At 43.9% G+C, this 21,795-nt stretch overlaps 1 protein-coding gene across 1 annotated transcript; it reads right to left on the bottom strand.

Annotated features, from left to right (window-relative positions):
* Window positions 1-1,170: 1,170 nt before the first annotated feature.
* On the bottom strand, window positions 1,171-20,633 carry CD63 (CD63 molecule). Its single transcript, XM_035103885.2, has 8 exons — window positions 20,485-20,633; window positions 19,059-19,139; window positions 8,971-9,159; window positions 7,918-7,992; window positions 5,300-5,395; window positions 3,310-3,444; window positions 3,132-3,215; window positions 1,171-1,874 (listed from the first exon to the last, which is right to left on the bottom strand). Exons 2-8 carry the CDS (start codon window positions 19,122-19,124, stop codon window positions 1,809-1,811), a joined length of 711 nt encoding a protein of 236 aa, XP_034959776.1. The 5' UTR covers window positions 19,125-19,139; window positions 20,485-20,633; the 3' UTR covers window positions 1,171-1,808.
* Between the last annotated feature and the right edge of the window lie 1,162 nt (window positions 20,634-21,795).

Consider the following 21,795-nt stretch of genomic DNA (forward strand, 5'->3'; position numbering starts at 1 on the left):
ACCAAGTGGAAACCTGTGGGGGCCCAGGGCCGTTTAAATGCATGCGGGTGGTTGAAATAGCACACAAGAAAGAATGCAGCCTTTGATATAGAAAAGGCTCCCCACCTCATCTTAAGATGGCCAGGATCTGCTTGGGAATGGGATAGATAAATTTAAGTTGGCTAACACACATAAAAAGACTGTACCCCAGCTGAATATGAGCAAGAGGGGCTGATCCTGTGCAGAGGCAGAGCATATCACCACTAGGTTAAAGGCAAGCTTGCTTTTGACATATGCAGAATTAGGGAGTCGGAATTTCCAGCCAAGCTGAAGCCCTTCATTTCTCCACTGCAGCAGCAGGACATGGGTCTTTCCCCCAAAGGTGTGAAGACATCCCAGCTACAAGGTGCTGAGTGAACAGGACCAGTGAAGCACAGAATGAGGGGAAGCAACAAGACCTGTACTGCTTGCTTTTTTTTGTCTCATTTGGGGCCTCAATCAATAGCTAAGTTAGCCCAAAGAGCATGGTTTTTAGAGGGATATCACTACTGAAGCATGTGTGCACTCATTCATAATTTTGGAGAGGCAGGCTACCCAAAGGCATAAAAAGCATAAATAATCCTACCATAAATGCGTAACTGTGCTTCACGTAAGAAGGCATGGTTATTCATCACATGAGAAATAGCTGGTGGCTAGGGGATTATTATTATTATTTGCAAATAAGAGCTCATGTGTTCTCCAGAACAGCTATAGTTCCTTTTCCTGTGACCTCAACCAAGGGAGATTTCAGCTACACAGAAGTTCCTCCTAGCAGGCTGCAAATTACTTATTCATCGCAGCAGACAGAACTCAGCCCAAGTTCTGTCTGCTTTTGTAGGCTACGTTAAAGGTCAGTGTGGCAATATATTGACACAGTTGATATAATACAAGGAAGGTACTGGACAGAACGTGGGAACAAAAGCGATCCGTTGCCAAGAACTAAAGGCCAGTTAAAAACCAGGAAGAGGTAAGGAGGTGATAGAAGTCTAAGGTTATAGAGTGATTTGGCTCCCAGAGAAATCAAAGAGGTACCAGGAAGATTTAAATACGTAATTACAAATGCAAGGGAATTTCTTTTTGTAGCTTGCCACCTATCCACAATGCAGACAAATGCAAATCAGGATGGAGATAGCACATAAATAAGCCAGAACACATGGGAGAAACAATGTCTTTATTTTCCAAATAGTGAATTACTGGCTAAAAAACAAAATCCCCACAATTTTCCATCCCATTGTGGTTTCCAAAACAACTATTCTCACTTGATTAAACAGACTCTTTCCAAGGGGGGAAAAAGGAGCATCCTAAAGTATATAGCAGTCTACTTATTAGGTGAGGTGTCAGGGAAAATGCTGCAGTCCAGAAGTCTTGAAGATTGAATCTGGGAGAAGCAAAAGTTCAAAGGCCCTCGCTCAGGCCTATGAAAGGGACTAAAAAAATCTGCTGGAATACAAAAGCAGTCGTGTATCACAAGATGCCCACTAGATCGTGATATAGCATGAAAGCTAATACAACTTTTGAAGTAGGAATGGAGTGTTGAATGAGAAGACAGGAACTTTGAGGGAAACATCCCATTAGGGGATTTGGGGGGGGGGGGAGATAAGGCAACATGTGAATCCTTGGGAGGGCGGCATACGTGTTCAAGAAAGGCAACAGAAGAGGAGACATTCACCCAGCGCCTGTTCTACAGGCATATATAATGGTCAGTTGCACCCCCAGAAAAGGAGACAGAAATATCCCAGGGTTTCTGTGATTGCTGTTGCAGTAACCAGATGCGATAAGTTGAGATGTGGCTACATAACCTCATAGCCACTGCGGATTCCTTTCATGAGACAACAAGCAAAAATGATGCCCAGGAGCTGAGGAAAGAAGTTACAAGAAAAAAAAATTCAGCTGCAAGGTGTAATTTGCAAGTAAGAGAATGTTTCACTACACAGTGACCCTACAAGGAATAGAGGCCATGCAACCACTTCCTAGGGTGCGTGTGTACAAGAAATTTCTCCTGCTCAGCTCTTTGAAAGGCACCACCAAATTTGCTTAATTTTTACATGCAGAGCCGTTATTTGCTTACCTTCTGCATGCAAAGCAGATACTCTCCTACTGAGCTACAGTCCTTTAAGTCTCCACTTCAGGTGATTGTTTAGGCAGTCATAACTCTGGAGGCAAGGGGAACTGGCAGCAAGGTAATCCCTCTACAGTCTAAACAGCTCAAGCCTGCAATATCCTCCTTCGGTATGCACATGCCACAAGAACCGGTTATATAGCTCACAAGCTACTTTTGTTCACTCAGTGCAGCAGGCATGTCTGGCAGGAAAAGATAGCCCATTTCCCCGTAACAATCCCCATGCCCCGAGCTCTGCACTAGACTGCCAAATGAAGGGCACAATCCACCACGGTTGTAATGACAGCAAGCAGTACCAGTATCTCTCCAGTGCTTGCAATTTGCTTTAGTGAATCGAACGTGGGCCAACACATTTCTACCACCCACAGTATAGACTTGACAAGCTGGGGGAATATTCTGAGCTGGAGCAAAGTGGCATGGAAGAGCTTTGCAGAACACCAAATAGCATTACTTCGCAGCTTAACACTACACACTAGTCTGCTAGTCAGCAGTACAGATGAGACACAGGATACAATGCAACACTCTGTGTACATCAGACGCACATTGGATTACTGAATCCTAAGTTCTACATGGACCTATGGTGCCAAGTTCAAGTATATTCTCCTTTTGTTTGGATGACAGGGAGAGCTGTTTCTAAACATTTTAAGATTGTGAACCAAACTCTGGAGAAATAGGTGGGCAATGCTTGGGTGAAGTCCCAAAAGCAGGCTTGCCCAGAAGCCAAAAGTTGAGTTTTAGAGTCCTGCAGATTCCATTGCTGCTAACTAAAGACACTAAAATCCAGGATGATGAAAAATTTAACCCAGATCACTTATCTGGGTTGAAAGATTAAGATGTTAATGTCAAACTCCTTTTTTAAAAAAGAAAAGCACTGAATACAGACAGATCTGTAGTTACTAGTTTGCCCCAGCGTAACATCATGGTGCAGATGTGCGTGCATGCGCACTCACCCTCCCAGCCACAGTTCCCCATAATCTATTATAATTCTTGGTACCTCAAAGAAGGCAATGCCCAATGCCACTCCAGCTACAATTATGATGTGTTTTCTCAACCAGGCTTCTATTTTTACCACACAGCCCTGCAGGGAGAGAGGGAACAAGGTTTTACAGCATCTGCCAGAACCCTCATGCTAGGAACAAAGCTCTCCTTTCCCCGCACTCATCCATCCATACCTCCTGGTTGATTCTGTCCACGGTTGGATTGTTTCGGCAATCGGTGTCATTGCGTTTGCAGCATGATGGAGGTATATTTGAGGACGTCGTTCCATTAAACCAATCCGTGTAATTGAAGGCTCCACAACAGCTATACTACAATTGGAGAGATATGAGGGTGGGAGAGAGAGAGATTAATATCTTCCAGGCCAACAGGGATTGTTAACTCCCAGAACAGAGAACATTTCCTTAACATACCCAAGTACACCGCATGGTAATCCATTATCACTCCCATTTTGCAAATAGGGAACAGAGGGCAACTGTAGTGATCTGCACAAAACTACCCGTTTAATCACTGAATCCAGGTTCTAGTCCAACAGCATTTAAGAACATAATAATAGCCTTCCTAGACCCATTATAGTTCAACAGCCTACTACTATCACTGCGGCCAATCAGATGCCCAGAGGAAGCGGGCAAGCACTCACTTCCCACTTGTGATTCCCAAAAATTGATATTCAGAGGCATGCAGAATATATATATTTTTGTCCACCCTGAATATTCCAATGATCAGCTTCATTGGGTGTCTCTTGAGTTCTAATGTTATGAGACAGAAAAGCTTCTCTATTCTCTTTCTCCACACCAGGCATCAACGTATACATGCCTCCTCCTTAGTTGCCTTTTCTCAAAACTGAAAAGCACCACATGTTGTAACCATTCACCATAGGCAAATTGTGCCACTGCCTTGATAATTTTGGTTGCCCTTTTCTATAACATTTCTTTGTTATTTCGCCATCTCATTTACACCGATGGCAGCTTCACTTTCGTCAAAAGCCGGTACAGGGCCTGCACCGTCACGTCATTCATCTTGACAAGAGTCTAATTTCTTCTTGTTGTCCATTCTGCTTTGTGCCCATACTCTATATCAATTATGTAGATTGTCAACCATAAAAATAGCATACTGTTGAAGAACAACTATCTCCACCAGGTTCCCTTTCACCGTCTTTTTACTAGACCCCTCATTTTCGGGAAGTTTCTTTTTTAGAATTCAAATGTGACTTCTATTGGTCTTTGTTGGCAATTGTCCATTACATATATCAATATAAGTTTATTGTTTTAGCCAAAGGCCATAACAAATCTGCAGCAACAGTACCAATAAAACAATACAGATCATACAGCCAACATTAACAGAGAGGTTAGCAGAGATACCAAATCCAGCCTGATTTCAAATTAAACCTATGAATCACCAATTTACTGTAGTGATTTAATCTAACTCCTTTTTCATTGTTATTATTTTGCAGTGTTAAAATAAAATAAAGGGACCCCTGACCAACTCTGGGGTTGCGGCGCTCATCTCGCGTTATTGGCCGAGGGTACAAAGCTGTTATTGTCACCCCAAAAGAAACTGGGCCATTTCTGCCTGGTTGTACCTGCTTGTTTGTGTAGACAAAGGTTTCAGAAAGCAATCTCTTGTGTGGAACCAGCAGCATTTCAGAGGACTCTACTTTGAAGGTCCTGGCTTTCTACAACCTACCTAACAACTTAGATTTCGCTTCCAGGACCTTCCATTTATTTCCCCATGTCACTGACACCAACATGCACCACAACCACTGATTCCACCCCAGCACTGATTCCACCTTTCAGTGGTTGACTTACTGTCTTTAAAGAGGAAAGGTGGGCTTTTAACGCAGCAATGCCATTTTTAAAATGGAAGGATCTAATGTACCGACAGATCCATTATCTCCAAGACAGCTTTACATGGCAAAACTATTATAATACTGAGAGCACTTTCAGAAAGGAGTCTGTGATATGACATGGGGATCTGCCAAGAAGTGAAGAATCCCATTGGGTATACCTTGGCCCTTGAAAATGTTTAGTTACCCTTCAAATTATGGGTAGGGTTTTGTTCCCAGCTCTTAGCAGAAGTTGCCATCAGAAAACAAGGACGGTCCCCTGCGAGCATTGCCTCGCCAACAATCAGATCTAGGAAGTAGGGCTTCTGTGTTACATTCACCTTCTCCTGCAAGTCATCCAACACCTTGGCAACCTTTCCATCGTTTTTGTAGACTGCTATTTCTGCCCGGATTTCTTTGTCAATCACTGCTTTGATCTGGAAGAGGGAGCAAGCAGAAAAGGAGAGGGAAGAATTAAAAAGGACATCTGATGAGGGTTGCGACGATTGGCCTCTGCCTTTCGCCTTTACTTCTTCAAACCTCTCAAATTAAAAGAAGTACTAACAGGGGTTTATGAGGTAAAATAAAAAACCTCCCACGCTTCCCTTTAGTCTTACAACACACCCCTATAACTCTTGGGGTTTTAGAATAATTTGCGAGTAGTATTTCCAGCACGTACGTGGCCAGGTACCTTAATGAACCCAGGGCTATAAGTGAGACAGTTCCTTGTGTACACAGATAACAGGTTCACTCCACTAGAAACTCCCCTACTGAAAAGCTTTCCTCCTTCCTGAGGTAACTTTGAACACAACCCAGAACCTGTCTCCTTCCTGTCCCCTCCTCCTGGTGCACTCTTAGACACAAACTAATCCTTCTAGTCCTGAAGGCTGTTTTGTCTTTAAAAAGAGTATTCCCACCAAATGAGTTTCAGGATACCTATGCTGGAAAAAATATCACAGACAATGGTTTGTATAAAAAAATTCCTTCAGTAGCACCTTAAAGACCAACTAAGTTTATATTTTGGTATGAGCTTTCGTGTGCATGCACACTTTGTATAACACTTCAACTATGCACATTTATTGTATTATTTCTTGATGGTTGCTTTCGGGTTTTATTAGTACAAACTTAGTTTCATTGGTATTGTTCCTAATAAGCAAATATCAGATAACCTAACAAATACCACATCTACTCTAATCTACTCTCTTCACAACCTCCCAAACTCCCACACCAAATCCCTCTCAACTGACATAACGGTTGCCCTTTCTATTTAAACCCTCGGCAGGTCACGCCTCCCATGGAATGTTGCTGTCAGTTAACCAGGAGTTTGGGTTAACCCTTCAATAGGTCGGTTGCGAAACAAAAATATAACAGAACAGTTTCTGTTCTGTCACAAGGGTGATTAAGCCTCCTTAAGATTTAGCCAAGACCAAAAACATGGGTAAATTAAGCATTCCGGGGGAAGTTCCTCCCCTTTTGAGAACATGAGGAACTGCTTGATGAATTCTCTAGTGATGGTCTTCAATCTCAGGGTCAATCCAGTGATCCAAAAGAAGTGTTTCCCTTTAGATATTCCCTCTGCCTATCTCTCTCTAGGGCAGGTGTGGCCAACATACAACCTGTAGTCGTTGCTGGGACTCCCAACTCTCATCAACCTCATCCAGGAGGGCCAATGGCAGAATTGAGGGATGTTCTAGCTAAAGATCATCTGGTGACCAAACAAACTGGCTAAGATGTGTAAGAATGTGTCAAATAATTGTTGGGAATGCAAACATACTGAAGGGTCGTTTTTTCATATGTGGTGGACATGTATTAAACGCTAAAGGCTTTGGGGACATGATACATAATGAATTGAAGAAAAAAAATCAAATTGGTTATTCCCAAAAGCCCCGAAGATTTTCTACCAAGGGATAATAGGGATGGAGGTCCCAAAAAGGATGGTTCAACTATTCATGTATGCAACAGAAGCAGCAGCCAGAATCCTGTATGTGCAAAAATGGAAGGAAGGAAAGGTACTAATCAAAGAGGAATGACTTCAAAAGTTAATGGACTATGTGGAAATTGTGAAACTGAAAGCAAAAATAGCAGATCAAAGAGATGAACAGTTTATGAAAGAGTGGAGACCTTATGAAGAACTGCTACAGTCAAATTAAAAAGAGGGCCGGGTTTGAATTATGAGCAGTGGAATGAAAACAGTGATAAGTGAAATAGAGGATAATTGCATCAGGAAAAAAAGGTATATAAAGCAGTAGATAAAGGGTACGAATAAAAACATCATGGAGGTAAGGGTGGGAAGTAAAAAAAATTTTTTAAAAAAGGTTTATTTATGTATGCCAATACAGTGGCCTGTGTTTTGTTAGTCCAAAAATGGAAAACGAGTGAGGTCCCAACCAAAGAAGAATGGCAACTTAAACTGATTGTATATGCGCAGCTTGAGGATCTAACGTATAGAATTAGAGAGCAAGAAGAACATACATTTAAAGAAGATTGGAAAATATTTATTGAATATATGGGGGAAATCGTGCACACTTGAAAACGCTGGCAATGTTAAGATAAATTCAAGTGTAAATAAGTTTTGATAGAAGCAATAATGAAATACTGAATGGTTTAGTTTATATAAAACAGGCAGGGGTTTATGCTATGCAAAATGAACCATGGAAAGAGAAGGTAAGTCATTGATATTTTAAGGTTGTCTAAATAAATATTCTAAATTGTAAAACAGAAAATTGCATAAAAAATGTAAAAAGTCAAAATTTTAAATAAAACATATTGAAATTTAAGTACAGTAAATTTGTAAAACCTCTGAAATCAATAAAAAATATGGAAGAAAAAATGTTTTTTTTAAAACCTCTGGAGACCCCCATGTTGGCTACCACTACTCCAGGGGGTTGCAGCAAACATCAGGAGATAACAGCAGAACCACCCTTTGCCCACAGCCACGGGATCCAGAGGCACCTCTTACCTCATCTTTGTAGATGTAGCCAGCAATGGCAGCTGCAATCTCCACCAGGAAGATCAGTGTCAGCAGCACAGCAAACTATTGAAGGAAATGCAGTTATTAATAATACCTATGGAGTGCTTGTTGATCCCAACCTCACTGCCACCCTTCATTTTGGGCTTAGCGGTAAGAGAAAATAGTCCGCCCTCACCCATATGAATCTCACCTTCTGACACCAAAGACTGTGTCCACTTAAGAAGCAGCCCTACCTCTGAAAAGGAGAGCTTTGCCTAAATAACTCTCCCACCCTGTTGTCTACAGTGGCCTAGCCAGCCAGAGGAGACAGAACCCATTCATATTCAAAGCCTATCAAATTTGTACTGTGAAGCCAGTGATTTGCCCCATCCTGACTTCCAATATTCAAAATGGGGAACGATGACACCAGGCTAGAACAATAGTTGCCAATGTGGTGCCCCCCAACTCCCAATGTCCCTGATCAGCCATTGGCCATGCTTACCGAGGCCACGTCTGAGTGATAGCTGGCTGTCGTGAAAGATCACCAGCTAAACACTGCAATACATTGAAGTATCACAATGTCTGAAATAAGGATGAAGATGATCCATTGTTTTTCCTGCTTTGTGATTTTTGCATAGCGTACACACACCCCATGTTTCGTGATATATTGCCAGGTCAAAAATTATGAAACCGTTTATCATGATGATGGCAGCCATAGCACAATATCTGGAGAGCAACATATTGACTACCCCTGGGCAAGATGGTTTTGAGACCTGTAGCCGGGCAAGGTTAACAACACAGGTCTTAGATCAGCAGTAAGATGAAGCGTAACTTATGTACTTGGCAAGCACGGTTTATTCGCTATCCTTACTGCCTTCCATTTCTCAAGCTCTAGAAAGGGTGGGATAGGGTGCCAAAGGCTCAGATGCCTGGATTAGATGGAACTTTAGAGGCTGTGATCCCGACTATTATGCTATATTAGCTCCTTCCAGCCAGTCAGATCTAAGAGTTCAGTTTCCCACCCTGCAATTCCAATGCCTAGCTCCCCTTCATTCTCCTCACCGTGGTGACCATGCAGTAGTTCTCTTTTAATGCTCCGCAGCAGCCAAAGAAGGAGATGAAGAAGACTATAACTCCAACAGCCAGGATGACAATGGGAGGGCCCGAAGCAGAGGCGCTGGTCATCACCAGAGTGTGTTTGAGTTCAATCTGTACATAAATGCCCAAGGCAATCAGAGCAATGCCGCAGAGCTGTGTGGAAGAGAAATCAACCATTAGTGGCGGAATTGTCCACGCATAACCAACAGAAGAACTGCACCATTGGAGTCGGGCAGAATATTGCATCAAGACTCACAATTACCCAAAAGAGGGGTGAGGGGAGGGGGAAAGGAATAACAACTAATAATAATTTTTTTATTTATTCTGTTTCTTTTATTTATATATTATTTATAACCTGCCCATCTGGCTGGGTTGCCCCAGCAACTCTGGGCAGCTTCCAACACATATAATGAAGTAAAAGTACAAAAAACTTTACAGGTATTGTTTATTATACAAGAAACTAGAACAGAGTTAACATTTGCTTTTCATTTTGAAGTAAAACCTGCACTGCCAGCTACTCTGCAGTGTGAAAACACCATTGATTTGACCTTAAGATGTGCATCGTGGTTTCAAATAAAAAGGAAGATGCCAAGACAACACTTCAGCAAAGCTTCGTAATAAAGGGGGGGGGGTAAACAGTCTGTTAACAACTGAAGCTGGGCTTAAATAAACCATCTATGCGGTGTTAGAAACTGGGATAGAAAAGCTAGGAGCCAAATGGCTCCTGGGACCTGGGTTGTGGGGCGCCAAAACAGAATGTCTAGTCGCCATTTAGGGGGTGGGGTTGGTAACACTTTATTTTGATAACCCTGTACCAATACGCAGTTCATACAAGTGACACATTGTTAATATGACATTTTTAACATACATTGTTAAAACTTAATACTGTTTAATTTGCTGTCTGAAAAAAACCTACCATACTTCAGTAGTCAAAACACTCTACTGTTTATTGTTAAACTCCTTAACATATTGCCTATCCTTAACATACACTTTGAGGCTTCAAAGCACATACATTTCAGTAATCCTTGAGTGTCAGCCAGGCACAAAAAATGGCAGCCACTTTTTTAAGGCATTCGCAAATGGAGAATCTTTAGGCACGAAATTTGCCTGGCGCCCTGGTAATTTCCAACCCTGCATCCATGTTTAAATGCAGGTTCCACCAAGTGTTTCTGCCAGCATTAAAGCATCTGAATTAGAAGGGGTGGAAAGTGCTATCAGGTGTTAAAGGACTCATGTCGCATCCTCATTGTCTTGTTCCACCATGTATTCAGAGGGTGAAGATCTGCAGCAGGGAGCCTGCTGTTCTCTGTTCCCCACACAGTTTAGAAGCCTGTGTGCCTGAAGTTCTAAACTCAGCAGGGAGCCAAATAAGAGCAGGTCTCCCCAAGCGCATAAATGGGGCTCAAAGGCATGGGGCTGGGGTGGGGGATTGCAGGTCCAGGCCCCTGGCACTATGACAGAAGGGGATGGGGATAGCAAATGTGCCTCTGCACTGCTCTCTCCTTATTACATCAGGGATGGGGAACCTCCAGCCCTCCAGTCCCAGCCAGCATGGCCAGTGATGACAGGTGGAGTGTAACATCTGGAGGGCATTACAAGTTTCCTATCCCTGCCTCACATGGTTCTAAGCGTGTAGGCTTAGAACTGAATAGGGGTCTGGAATGAGGATGAATTCAGCTCATAGAGCAGGCTTCCTCAACCTCGGCCCTTTAGATGTTTTGGCCTACAACTCCCATGATCCCTAGCTAGCAGGACCAGTGGTCAGGGATGATGAGAATTGTAGTCTCAAAACATCTGGAGGGCTGAGGTTGAGGAAGCCTGTCCTAGAGTTTTAATACTATTGAAGGCATACATTCCCAACAATCACAGGTAAAGTGACGCATTTGTGTTCTTAAAAACACCTTCATTTCCACAACAAAGCTCACAGTCTCCCTGCCCCTAATCAAAACAGAACGATTATAATAAAGGCTTCTCCACCCCAGATACTGTGTACACTTATTCTGCAATATCCTGCTCTTGTGGCTTTCATGACCAAGCCATTTCTTTTTCTTTCTTTCTTTTTCTCCCTTTCCTTCTTTCAAAAAAAGATAACTCATTAAGTGACATTTACTCTCAGGGTCTGTGAATATGGAGGAATGAGAAGGGAAGGAGCACATTGGTATGTTGCAACTGGATGCAGTTTGGGCCTGGTCACGTGCTTTTTAATAATACCCTGCTTGCTTGCTCTTTTACTTGAAAGATATACTAGCAGGGTACAGTTATGATAATAGGGTCACCATAATTAATAGTCCAGAGGAAGCCAAAGCTGCTGTGGGTTTGTTTGTTTGTAAAAAAGACAGGGTAGGGATTATAGGGACAGAAGTTCAATAAAAGACAATTAAGCTGTTTATGTATGTAATGACAGCAGCTAGGATTCTTTATGCATAAAAATGGAAAGATGGAGAAGTTCCCACCAAATAAGAATGGATAAGTAAAGTTATGGATTATGGGGAATTGTTTTATGGAAGAACAGAAGCCTTTTTTGGACTATGTAAAGAAATATGCTAGCATGTTGAATTCATGAGCAGGACGTGAACTATGAGCAACAGAAGGAATTGGAGATTATTGTATTATTGTTATGATATAAGAGAGAGAAGACAGAGTGTGCAGCAAGGGGGACAAATAAAGAAAACACCATGAAAAATGGGATGGGAAGTCAACAAAACAAAAGAAAAACCTATTATGTATTGGAATGTTTATGTGAAACTTTTGAAAATTCAATAAAATACATCAGTTTAAAAATGGCAGAGTATGTTAATACATGGCAATTTGGCACCGATACCACGTGCAGTAGCATCAAATTGCCACCCACAAAGTTACTGTAGACTTGGCAACAGGTCACATATATGAGAAAGAGAGACCAAAACCGAAGAATGACAGCTGTAGCAAAATAGTCTTAACAGGGCAGTTATTTATCAGGGAGAGGTACCAAGAGAGTCAGAGTAAACGGAGACCATTATAAGCAAGATCAGATGAAGGCACCTAGCTCAGGACTGAGTCAGCACAGCTGTAGGGACAAATTCCCACCCAGTTCCCAAATAGGTGCTGTGTTTCCTGGAGCTGATATTTACCTTGCCCTATCACAGCAGGGTGGATCCACCTAAGGCAAAGAGGCCCAAGCCCAGTTTCCAGATTACCCACAGCAAGCTTTGAACTTGCAGGCAGATCAGCAGAGATCCATTACCCCCATCACTTGCCAGGGGAAAACTCTGGTGGCAAGTTCTGGATATTCCCACTGGCTCAATATGAGGGTAAAGATCGGCTAACTCTGATCCGAGGTGGGTATGTGGATGGATGGAAGGGTGTTCACAAAAGAGCACCAGAGAATGCATAAACTGTTGGGAGGCACTGGAAACAGGGCGGTGCCCGTTTGTCTTGCAGGAGTGGTTCAGCCACACATGCAATTTCCCCCTTTCCTTCCTGAAGACAAACAGCCAATGTCAAAAGAAAATGGTTTTTATTATTTGCCTCATTGCAACAGGTGTGAGGGGAGCACACGGTTCAAAAGCTTTTAGTGAGTTTCCTTTTTTTCCCCTGTGTGCGAGAATAAGCTTTAGGGTGTCTCCAGAAATCCCTCCTCCTACTTCACTTGCACTCTGCAGCTGTTCTGTTCTGTATAACCTCCACATGATTCCTGCGCCAAACAGGCCACAGTGCAGGCAGTACAGCACTTGTTCACACAATCAGGAAGGGTTACCCGAAGACTAAGCAGTTTCATTAGTTGCTATCTCTTCTGTCACACCTTTTCCTGTTCATGTTACAGAAGATGCCGCCTGGACGCAACAATAGGGCATTTTATGCTGGAAACCTTTTCTGGAGCAGCAGTCACCACAGAAAGTAAGTGGGAATTACTGGCTTTCTGCCCCCAAGACACACCCTTCAGGCTAATATCTTTGTTCCTTCATAAGTCTTTTCCCGCAGATCCAAAGGACACCTGGCTGCTGTTTACATTAGACCAAAGCAAACCATCCCATCAACTCCACTGATCGAATGCCGACTCGGGTTAATGTTTTCTGGGGAAAGCATGCTTTCCCAAGGCACAGGAAGTGGAAACGGGAAGGGCAGCTAAGCGCACCGTACACTCGCAACAAAAAAAACAAACAAACCCAGTCTAAGCCAATTTCTGCAAGTAGTCCTAGTCCAAACACTCATTTCCCCACCTCATCCTTCCTAAGCCATATGCTAACTCCAAGCATAATTGTTTTTATAACATGGGGGTGTTTTCACAAGCAATGCCAAGTCAGTTCCCTCCATTTCTCACATTAGCAATTAGAAGAAAGGAAGGTCTTGTGGCATCTTTAAATAAGCTTTTGTGGTTTGCAGTCTACTATGAAGAGTTGTCCTGAACTGGTGAGGTATATTCATCTCTCTCACTCACACACAGAGGAGGAAATGTTTACAAAAATTAGGGCAGAAAGTCCAGCAATTCAGAGATCAGGTGTACAGACACAGGTGTAAATGAGACCCAATCAAGGTGAGTGCGATCCACTTTTCATTGGTGAAGAATTGGTAAGGTGAGATGAATAAACTTAAACATATAGGGTCCCTCCAGACTTTCACTGCTATGTGAGAGGGATTGAAGTGCATGCTGGGACATTAAAGTGCTCTGTCACCCTAGTACAACGAATATAAATTAAAAAAAAACACAAAACCAGACATTTTGCAATTTGGAAAGTGACGTTGAAATGCATTTAAAAGTATGGGATGAATGACTAACAGGGTAAAACGAAGGGAGAACCACGGACATTGCCTGAGCTCCTTGAAGGGATAGAAATGTGATTGCTTAACAAAATAAATAGCCTGAGGATAAGACTTCTGGGTGTGGCAAATAAGGCTCTACCGAACAAAATATTGTGACATAGTGAGGTGGTTAATCCTTAAGGTTCCCCAGGACTCTAGCTAAGCTGGCTGTCATAGCTAAAATAGCTACACTTCTGCCATTGAAGAGAGGAAACATGTATAAAACAACCTTGACTGCTCTGGTATTTAAGGCACAGCAGCAGCAGCTAGGCCAAATATGAGAGAGGTGCCTATAAAATGAGCACATACAGAAGATTCCCCCCTCTGAACCCAGGAAATGCTTCACACTGCTGTTCCGTTACCCAAGCAGGGGCAAAGCCACAGTTTCTGCCACTTCCTGGCTTGTATCATAACACAGATCGCACCAAATGGCATCCTAACAATAGCAAGCATAAACACTTTTTTATTTGGTACATTGAAACTGTCAACAGCCTATACAGTCATACCTCAGTTTAAGTACTCCTCGGTTTGAGTATTTTGAGTTTAAGTACCCCGCGGACCCGTCTGGAACGGATTAATCCACTTTCCATTACTTTCAATGGGAAAGTTTGCTTCAGGTTAAGTACGGACTTCCGGATCAATTACACTCATACCTCGGGTTAAGTACGCTTCAGGTTGAGTACTCTGTGGACCCGTCTGGAACAGATTAATCCACTTTCCATTACTTTCAATGCGAAAGTTCGCTTCAAGTTAAGTACGCTTCAGGTTAAGTACAGGAACCAACTGTGTTTGTAAACCGAGGTACCACTGTATTTTCATATGGTTTCTACATGCAAAACAGAAAACGCGAGAAAAGCTCAGTTCTTTCAGCTCTAGTTGAATAGTGGGATCCTAACGAATACTAATCACATAACATTTCGAAAGACCTAAAATATAATACGAGTTTGGAGTTTGTATGTATACTTTATAGTTTTCGAAGCATGGGATTCCGAGTCCACAAGATATACTGCCTAAAACTAATGGAAACACACATTTAGAACTTAGAATTAACAGGGTTTCGGGAATTCAAGTTTTGGTGTGTATACTAGGAACAAGTGAACAAATCATTTCAGAGTCTAGGGTCCAGGATGGAGCTTGGATTCTAGATCCATTATCTTCAGCAGAGTTACATGTAACCACCACCCCTTCTCCATTTGCAAAGGCTGTATTTACCATTCTGATCACTTTAAAAGGGAAACCAAACAGGTTGCTAACTCGCCCATCTTTATGACTGGCAAAACAAACACTGGCTTGGTTTGCACGTCACACTTAGCCAAACCGCAGCTGAACTCAGATGCATGGGCACCTAGAGAGGAGACTGTAGCTGCTTCACTTCTGCCCAAGTCAAAATTTTGCTGCTGTACCACACTGAGCTAAGCTGTGGTTCGAATTACAGTAATGTGTTATCTGAATTCAGGTTCATGACTTAAGTGTTCTCCAGACTAACCATGAGTTGTAACAATGGGTTACAGCTCATGGTTTCTCAGGTGAGCTAAACCACAAGCCCAGGTCTGGGCAAGATGCTAAGCCAAACCATGGCTTAATCTCATTGTGACATAACAGCAAAAAGACAGAAGAGCAGTGTACTCTCCCAGAGCCCACAGACTTGCATGTTCATGCCAAGTCATGGTTCACCTTCGCATCTGTGAACCTGGTCAGCATGACACAAAGAAAGGTGAAAATGTGAGCATAGCTAGTCAATCTTTTTCCAACACTAAAGCCATGTGACTTTTAAAAAGTTGGTTCTCCTCTTCCCAGCATAATAGCTCCCCATCAGGGTTGCCGTTTTGACTACAGATAATAATGTGATTAGCCTGATAGCAGCAACAGGATGCACCTGGCAAGGAACACTTTGGCCCCTGTGTAATAAGACAGATGTAAAACATTCTTGAATAATTCCAAAAGATTCCAGGTTTAGAGGGAACAACAACGGGAGCCCTTTGAGTCAATTCAGTGGGTGGCAGCTGTGCCCGCTCCCATGCCCAGTTGCTGCCCAGAAGCAAAAGAGAAAGAGGTGAGGGTCCTATGCAATAAGACTTGACTACTTTGTGAGACATTTTCTTTGTCAATTGACGAAAGCAAGTTAAGTAGGCAAATATAGCTGGGTGAATGCATCCTTCAGTTTGGTATATTCATGTGATATACCATGTGACACACAGAGACAGACAGACACCACTAGAGATCAGGTCAAGATGCCAGTACATAATCTTAGGCTTCAGTTTCCATCATAGCTACAGAACTAAGAGACTGAAACTGAAATTGTTCTTGCCTTGTCACCCCAACCAAATTCTTCTTAAAAGTGGCCACCCGCCAAAAATAACTGCATATAAAGATTCTAAACCAGGGATGGGAAGCCAGTGGTCCTCCAGGTGTGATCCAACTCTCGTCAGCCTCATCTGCCATGGCCAATGTCAAGCAGGATGGGAGTTAGAGGGCGGGATTCAACCAACGAGTCTCATCGATGGAAGCCCTGTGGAAGGGCTTCTGCTTTTGCAATTTGGCTTCTCCTCCTCCCCTTATGCAGCCCCCCAAATTGGCTCAGGGTGGGGGGTTTGGGAAAGCCCCTGGAACAGTTCACAGAGACAGGAGAGGGCTGTGTGTGTGTGTGTTTTCCATCAAGCAAGCCAAAATACTTACCTTGATGGAACAATAATCTAAGTGAGATGCTGAATTCTTCCCATAGCCCAGCAACACCTGAAGGGACCACAGTTTCCCACTCCTGCTGCAAATCTTCTCCTCCAATCTCTTCTCACTCTTTTCACCCCACTCATCCATTCGGTGGACGCTCCTACCCTTGCCACACCTGCCATTCTGAAGCCTCTCTCAACCTTGGATCCCCAGATGTTGTTGAACTTCAACTCCCATCATTCCTAACCACTAGTCCTGCTAGCTAGGGATGATGGGAGTTGCAGTCCAATAACATCTGAGCACCCAAGGTTGAGAAAGGCTGTTCGTGACATGGGAGAAACAATCAAGAAAAAGAGGAGAAAAATATTTTCCTTGTATGCTGAACCCATCACAGGGCATCACTAAAAATTCTGTCCATGATTCCTGACACCCAAGTCAGACCTCTTCCAATTCTACTGGAAGTGTTCCATCCTCTGTTTTTACGTTTATCCTCTCTCCTGGCTCCCATACTACCTTGATGGCAGGGAGAATTAATGTGGTTCCCTCCAGATGTTTCTGGACTACAGCTCCTTTCGTCACCTCATTTTACCCCAAGTAAATTATTCTTCTAAACTGCATTGGAACATTCTGTTGTGAGAAGAATTCAATAGACCTGACCATTGGTCATAATGGCTGGGGCTGATGAGAAGTGGGAATTATCTGAAGGCAGCAAGCTGACTACCCCTGGCTCCATGCAACACAGGAATTTCATCAGAATGAGCAATAACTGGTGTCTGTTAGGAGCAGTGAGGTGAGACTGGCACTGCTGTTGAGCAACAGGAAGGCCGTTTCCACAAATTTCATGTGGGTGGGTGATTCATCCTGCGTCATTAAAAGTGCATTAAGACCCTGACCTCACCTTCCAGAGTACAGAAGGCATTGCAAAGGAACCCTGTCTGCTTTGCTCCACCACCAGAAGCTGCTGTCCACTATGTGTACATATGTCAGCTCCCACTAGTCCTAGATGGCCATGACAGCTGACATGGGATAATAATAATAATAATAATAATAATAATAATAATAATAATAAGTATTATTTGTACCCCGCCCATCTGGCAAGCAAAGCCCTTCACCAACACAGCTCTAAGAGCAGAGATGTCAGCTTTTGAGGGTGATTGGGAGGGGGAGCAATGTCAAGTGTGTGACACCATGTGTGGCATCGACATCATGATTTCAGGAGGAGCTGGAGCAGAGCCAAATGCAGCAGGTGGGCGGCTCCTGATGGTACCACCACCAGTGGAATGCTGCTTCGACCTTCCTTCCCTTCCGTGGCAGCAGGAGGAGCCGTGCTTCCCTTTTTGGACATTTGGGGGCGCTACCTCAAAAATATTTTGAGGTCCCCAAAGGGCTCGGCCCCCAGGAGCTGACATCTCTGGTTAAGTGGGAGTAGGACTGAACTGATCCTTAACGAAAGTTTGTTCTTTATTTTCTAATACACACCATATGCTGCATACCCTGCATTCCATATGCAATTTTTACAGGGGGTTGGACTAGATGACCTTCCCAACTCTATGATTTTATGAATTACAAGAACCCACTAACACTTTCCCTCCTAGAAAGTGCCAGATAACCAGTGTACTTGTTTATTGAACTGCCCCTTGACATTTATTACATTTGCTAGCAAGCAATCACCAACCCCAGATAAAAAACATCCCAGGGTCATGGAGCCATAGCCTTGTTCACACATTTCTTGCACATAGGACACCTATGTTTTCAAGAGGAGGGGGGAACCACGCTTCTCATCCTCCTCCAACATCACAATCCTACACTAGCTCTGCTCTTTAACACACATGGAACACAGTTCTCTAAAAGGGAGCCCCTAGTACTGCAAGCAGCTGATGGGAGTTAGGTTTGCCACATCACTGGGTTCCAGCTGTGTGGAAGCCCTGTGTGCCAGCAAGCTACTTGCTTGAAACCATGAGTGCCTTTAGACATGAATAACACACACTATTGTTTTCTCAATCAACAGGAACATCAGTTTTGTCTATCAGACTCCCAAACCATCCTGGAGAAGTGGGATGGGGGGAAGACTAAAGCTCAGTGAAGCTCCTACCTGTTTCTTTAGAAAGATTATCAGCAGCTCTTAATCTAAACTCCCAGGGTCTTTGAGAGGAAGCCATGGCAGCTACTGGTTTGAGAAGGCTAAGCCATGTAATTTAGATATGCCTCTGATTATATCATTGACAGGAAAGCCCGATAAAAATGTAATGCAGACCAAGGAAGCCAAGCCAGACTCTTCAAGACACACTACCTCTCAAGTCTGGCAGGACTCGGAAGGAAAGTTTGCCAGTGCTCACTGAAGCCCGAGACTTTTGGCAACAAGTAGCCCCTACAAGGAGTATAGTCAAGCCATTTAAAAAAAGTTAAAAGAAAATGAACAGAATTTAAAACAGTCATGTTAAGGCTCTATAAGCCCGTTATCCAGCTTCTCTGCCAAATAGAAAATACCAGCAGTCAAGATACATAAATTTTGTTGTACGAACACCACCTTTTTTTTCTTAAGCAGGCAAGAAGTAACTGCTACTCCTCGCCTGTTTGAAGCACCAAGGCCCTCCAAATCAACTTACCCAGAAAATGAAGTTGAAGAAAAAAACCAGGAATTTAACGCATTTCATACCACCGTCGACCCCCATTTTGCGTATCTGTCCCTGCAAAGTTTAAAGAAGGAAGTCAGAATCCACAGACTCAGGCAGCATAACCTGCACGGAAGGTACATATCAGGGAGGAGGAGGTGGGGATTATGAACACAAGGGAAGTTGGGGGGGGCACCACACAGAAAAGCAGGAAGCTTGGAGGAGTCAGCCTTGAACGGGGTACGGGGGGGGAGAAGAAAGCGGATATGATCCCAGTCATTGTAGACACAACTCCCTCCAGGGAGGGAAAGTCCTTCACAAGTGCATCAGCCTAGAAATACTGTTAAAAGGAAGTAGGACTGCGCCCAGCCTTCCTGTTCTTTCTCTGCCCCAATTCCCTCCACCCAATGGGCGTAGCCAGGATTTATGTTGGGGGGGGAGGCAGGACACCCACCTGTCACCAACCTCTGTCTGGTTTTGTCTAGCAGATTCAAAAGCTAAAATTTCTTTCTTCTGACCCCAAGCGCTCAGAAAAACCCACCAAAAATATTTCTCCAAATTCCATAATAATAATAATAATTTTATTACTTATACCTAACCACAGCCACTTTGGGTGGCTCCCAACAGATTATTAAAATCACGATAAAACAGAGATTAAAAACTCCCCTTTTAGTTAAGCATTTTTATTTTTATTTTACTTGATTTAGGTGGGGGCAGCTGCCCCCCACTCCACCCCGCCGCCCGGAGTCCGCCCCGTTCTTTTCCCCCTCAGCCAGTCACATGGCCAGCCTTAACAGCAAAATACACACAAGGCCAAATCTATACAGTACTCGTCGTTACGGCGAGGGGTAGGGGAAGAGGAAAGGGTCCCTTCCTTTAGCTTATTTAGGCGGTGTGCAGCAGCCCACCCTTTTCCTTAGCCACAAAAAAAGCTTCGCACAGTTTTAGCAACAGCTTCTGGGTTCGTCGAAGGCTCACGGCGGGGAAAGGCTCCTCTCTCCCAACCTCACCCCACCTTCCCTTCCTCCCCAGGCAAAGCAGATTTCAAGAGCCTTCAAGGCGTGGCGACGAAGGGAGGTAGGAAACTCCAGACCCGGAGGGTTGCCATATTCCAAACAGTGACAGGAAAGTTTTTGAGGTTTTTCGTTTTGGGGGTGGGGGCGCAAAGTTGTTGAGCTTTTTTTGTAAATAGTTTTGCCCAAAGTTATCGAACTTTTGGAAATTTCACAAAAAGGCCGTTTTTGAGTAACTCTGAGGCGCCACCTCAGGCCCCTCACTACCTAGTCCGCGCTTCTCCCTCTCCGCGTAAAAGCGCTTCCCGCCCGCAGAGCAAAGGCTCCACTCCCTCACGTCAAAGAGAAACTTCTCGTCATTTGCATTGGGGGTTTTTGGGGGGGTTGGGGGGGGTTGCTTCTCTTACCGTCCAACGACTTCCTCGTCCCCAAGGGCCGTCGAGCCAACAAACAGCAGAGCGCGCTTCCCAACTTGGTAGCAAGTAAGCGGAGCGCCGCGTCGGCGGAGCGTCTTATACTGGCGGGCTCCGCCTCTCGCGTCACACTTCTCCAGAACTCGGGTCATTCCCCCCCCCCCCACACACACAGCTGCTCGTCATGTGATGGAAACGGGGGAAAGTGTGAGGGGCGGAGGGGAAGGGGAAGGGGCCGGGCTCAGTCAGAAGCGGCTCTGTTGGAGTCAACAGGAAAGGAGGGACTCCAGGGGCCCCACAGGCAGCGAGCTGGGCGCGAGCGCGCACTTTCCCTTGCGCTTTTCACTTGTTGCCGCCGCCACCCGCGCCCGCCTTAGCAACCCCCCCCCCCCGAGAAAGTCCCCTGCTTTTTCTCTCGGTGGAGCGTGTGTGTGTGTGTGTCGCCGTTTTTCTGTACCCTCTGCACTTGATGGGATTTGCTTCCCCCAGAGGAGGAGGTGTGCGTTTTATTTGTGGATTGATGAGGTGTAGAGAGCCTTCCCAAAGTTGCCCAGGGTGACAAATAAGTGATAAAACAAAACAACAAATGTAAACATCTATATTGAAAGTTCAAGAAGTACATAATTATATGTGCACTAAACATAGTGAGACGTAAATAAAAGAAAAGGAGAAAGAGAAAAGAGTACCCTGCAGAAGGGAAAATGAAGGGGGGGACGACCCCAAACTTTATACTTTTCAGGGTTGTTATTGTACTTCACCATATCCTAACCAATTACAGTATTTGTCAGAATGTATTCAAAGTATAGTTGAATTTGCCCATGGCAAGTCTGCGTTTGTATGCAAGTTGTTCATATGTTCCGAGTTTGTATGAGTCTTCAATCCAATCATAGAAGGGAGCCGCGTTTTTATTTTTCCAATTCATCAGGATCAGTCTTTCTGCTGTGGTAAGGGCGCGGAGAATCCACTCCTATTGTCCTTTTGTAAGGTTCCATGTGCTGGGTATATAATTCAAGAGGATATTTTGCTTTGTAAATGTAAGGTTGCTCCGCACAGTTCTGTTGATAGTTTCACAGTTACCTTCTGCCAAAAATCTTTCAGTAGAGAAACATTATCCCTATTGCATCTCCAACAGTGATAAAACAATTAAAATAAACTAAAATTAAACCAGTCCCAGGCACAGACTGGGAACGATTCTCAGCTGGAAAGGCTTGTTGGAAGAGGAAGGTCTGCAGCAAGCGGATGTTTGTGGGGAGGCGATTCCACAGGGCAGGGCGGGTGTCTCAAGGCTAAAAGCATTGTGCAAAA

This window comes from Zootoca vivipara, chromosome 2 (assembly GCF_963506605.1).
Source record: "Zootoca vivipara chromosome 2, rZooViv1.1, whole genome shotgun sequence".
NCBI lineage: Eukaryota > Metazoa > Chordata > Lepidosauria > Squamata > Lacertidae > Zootoca > Zootoca vivipara.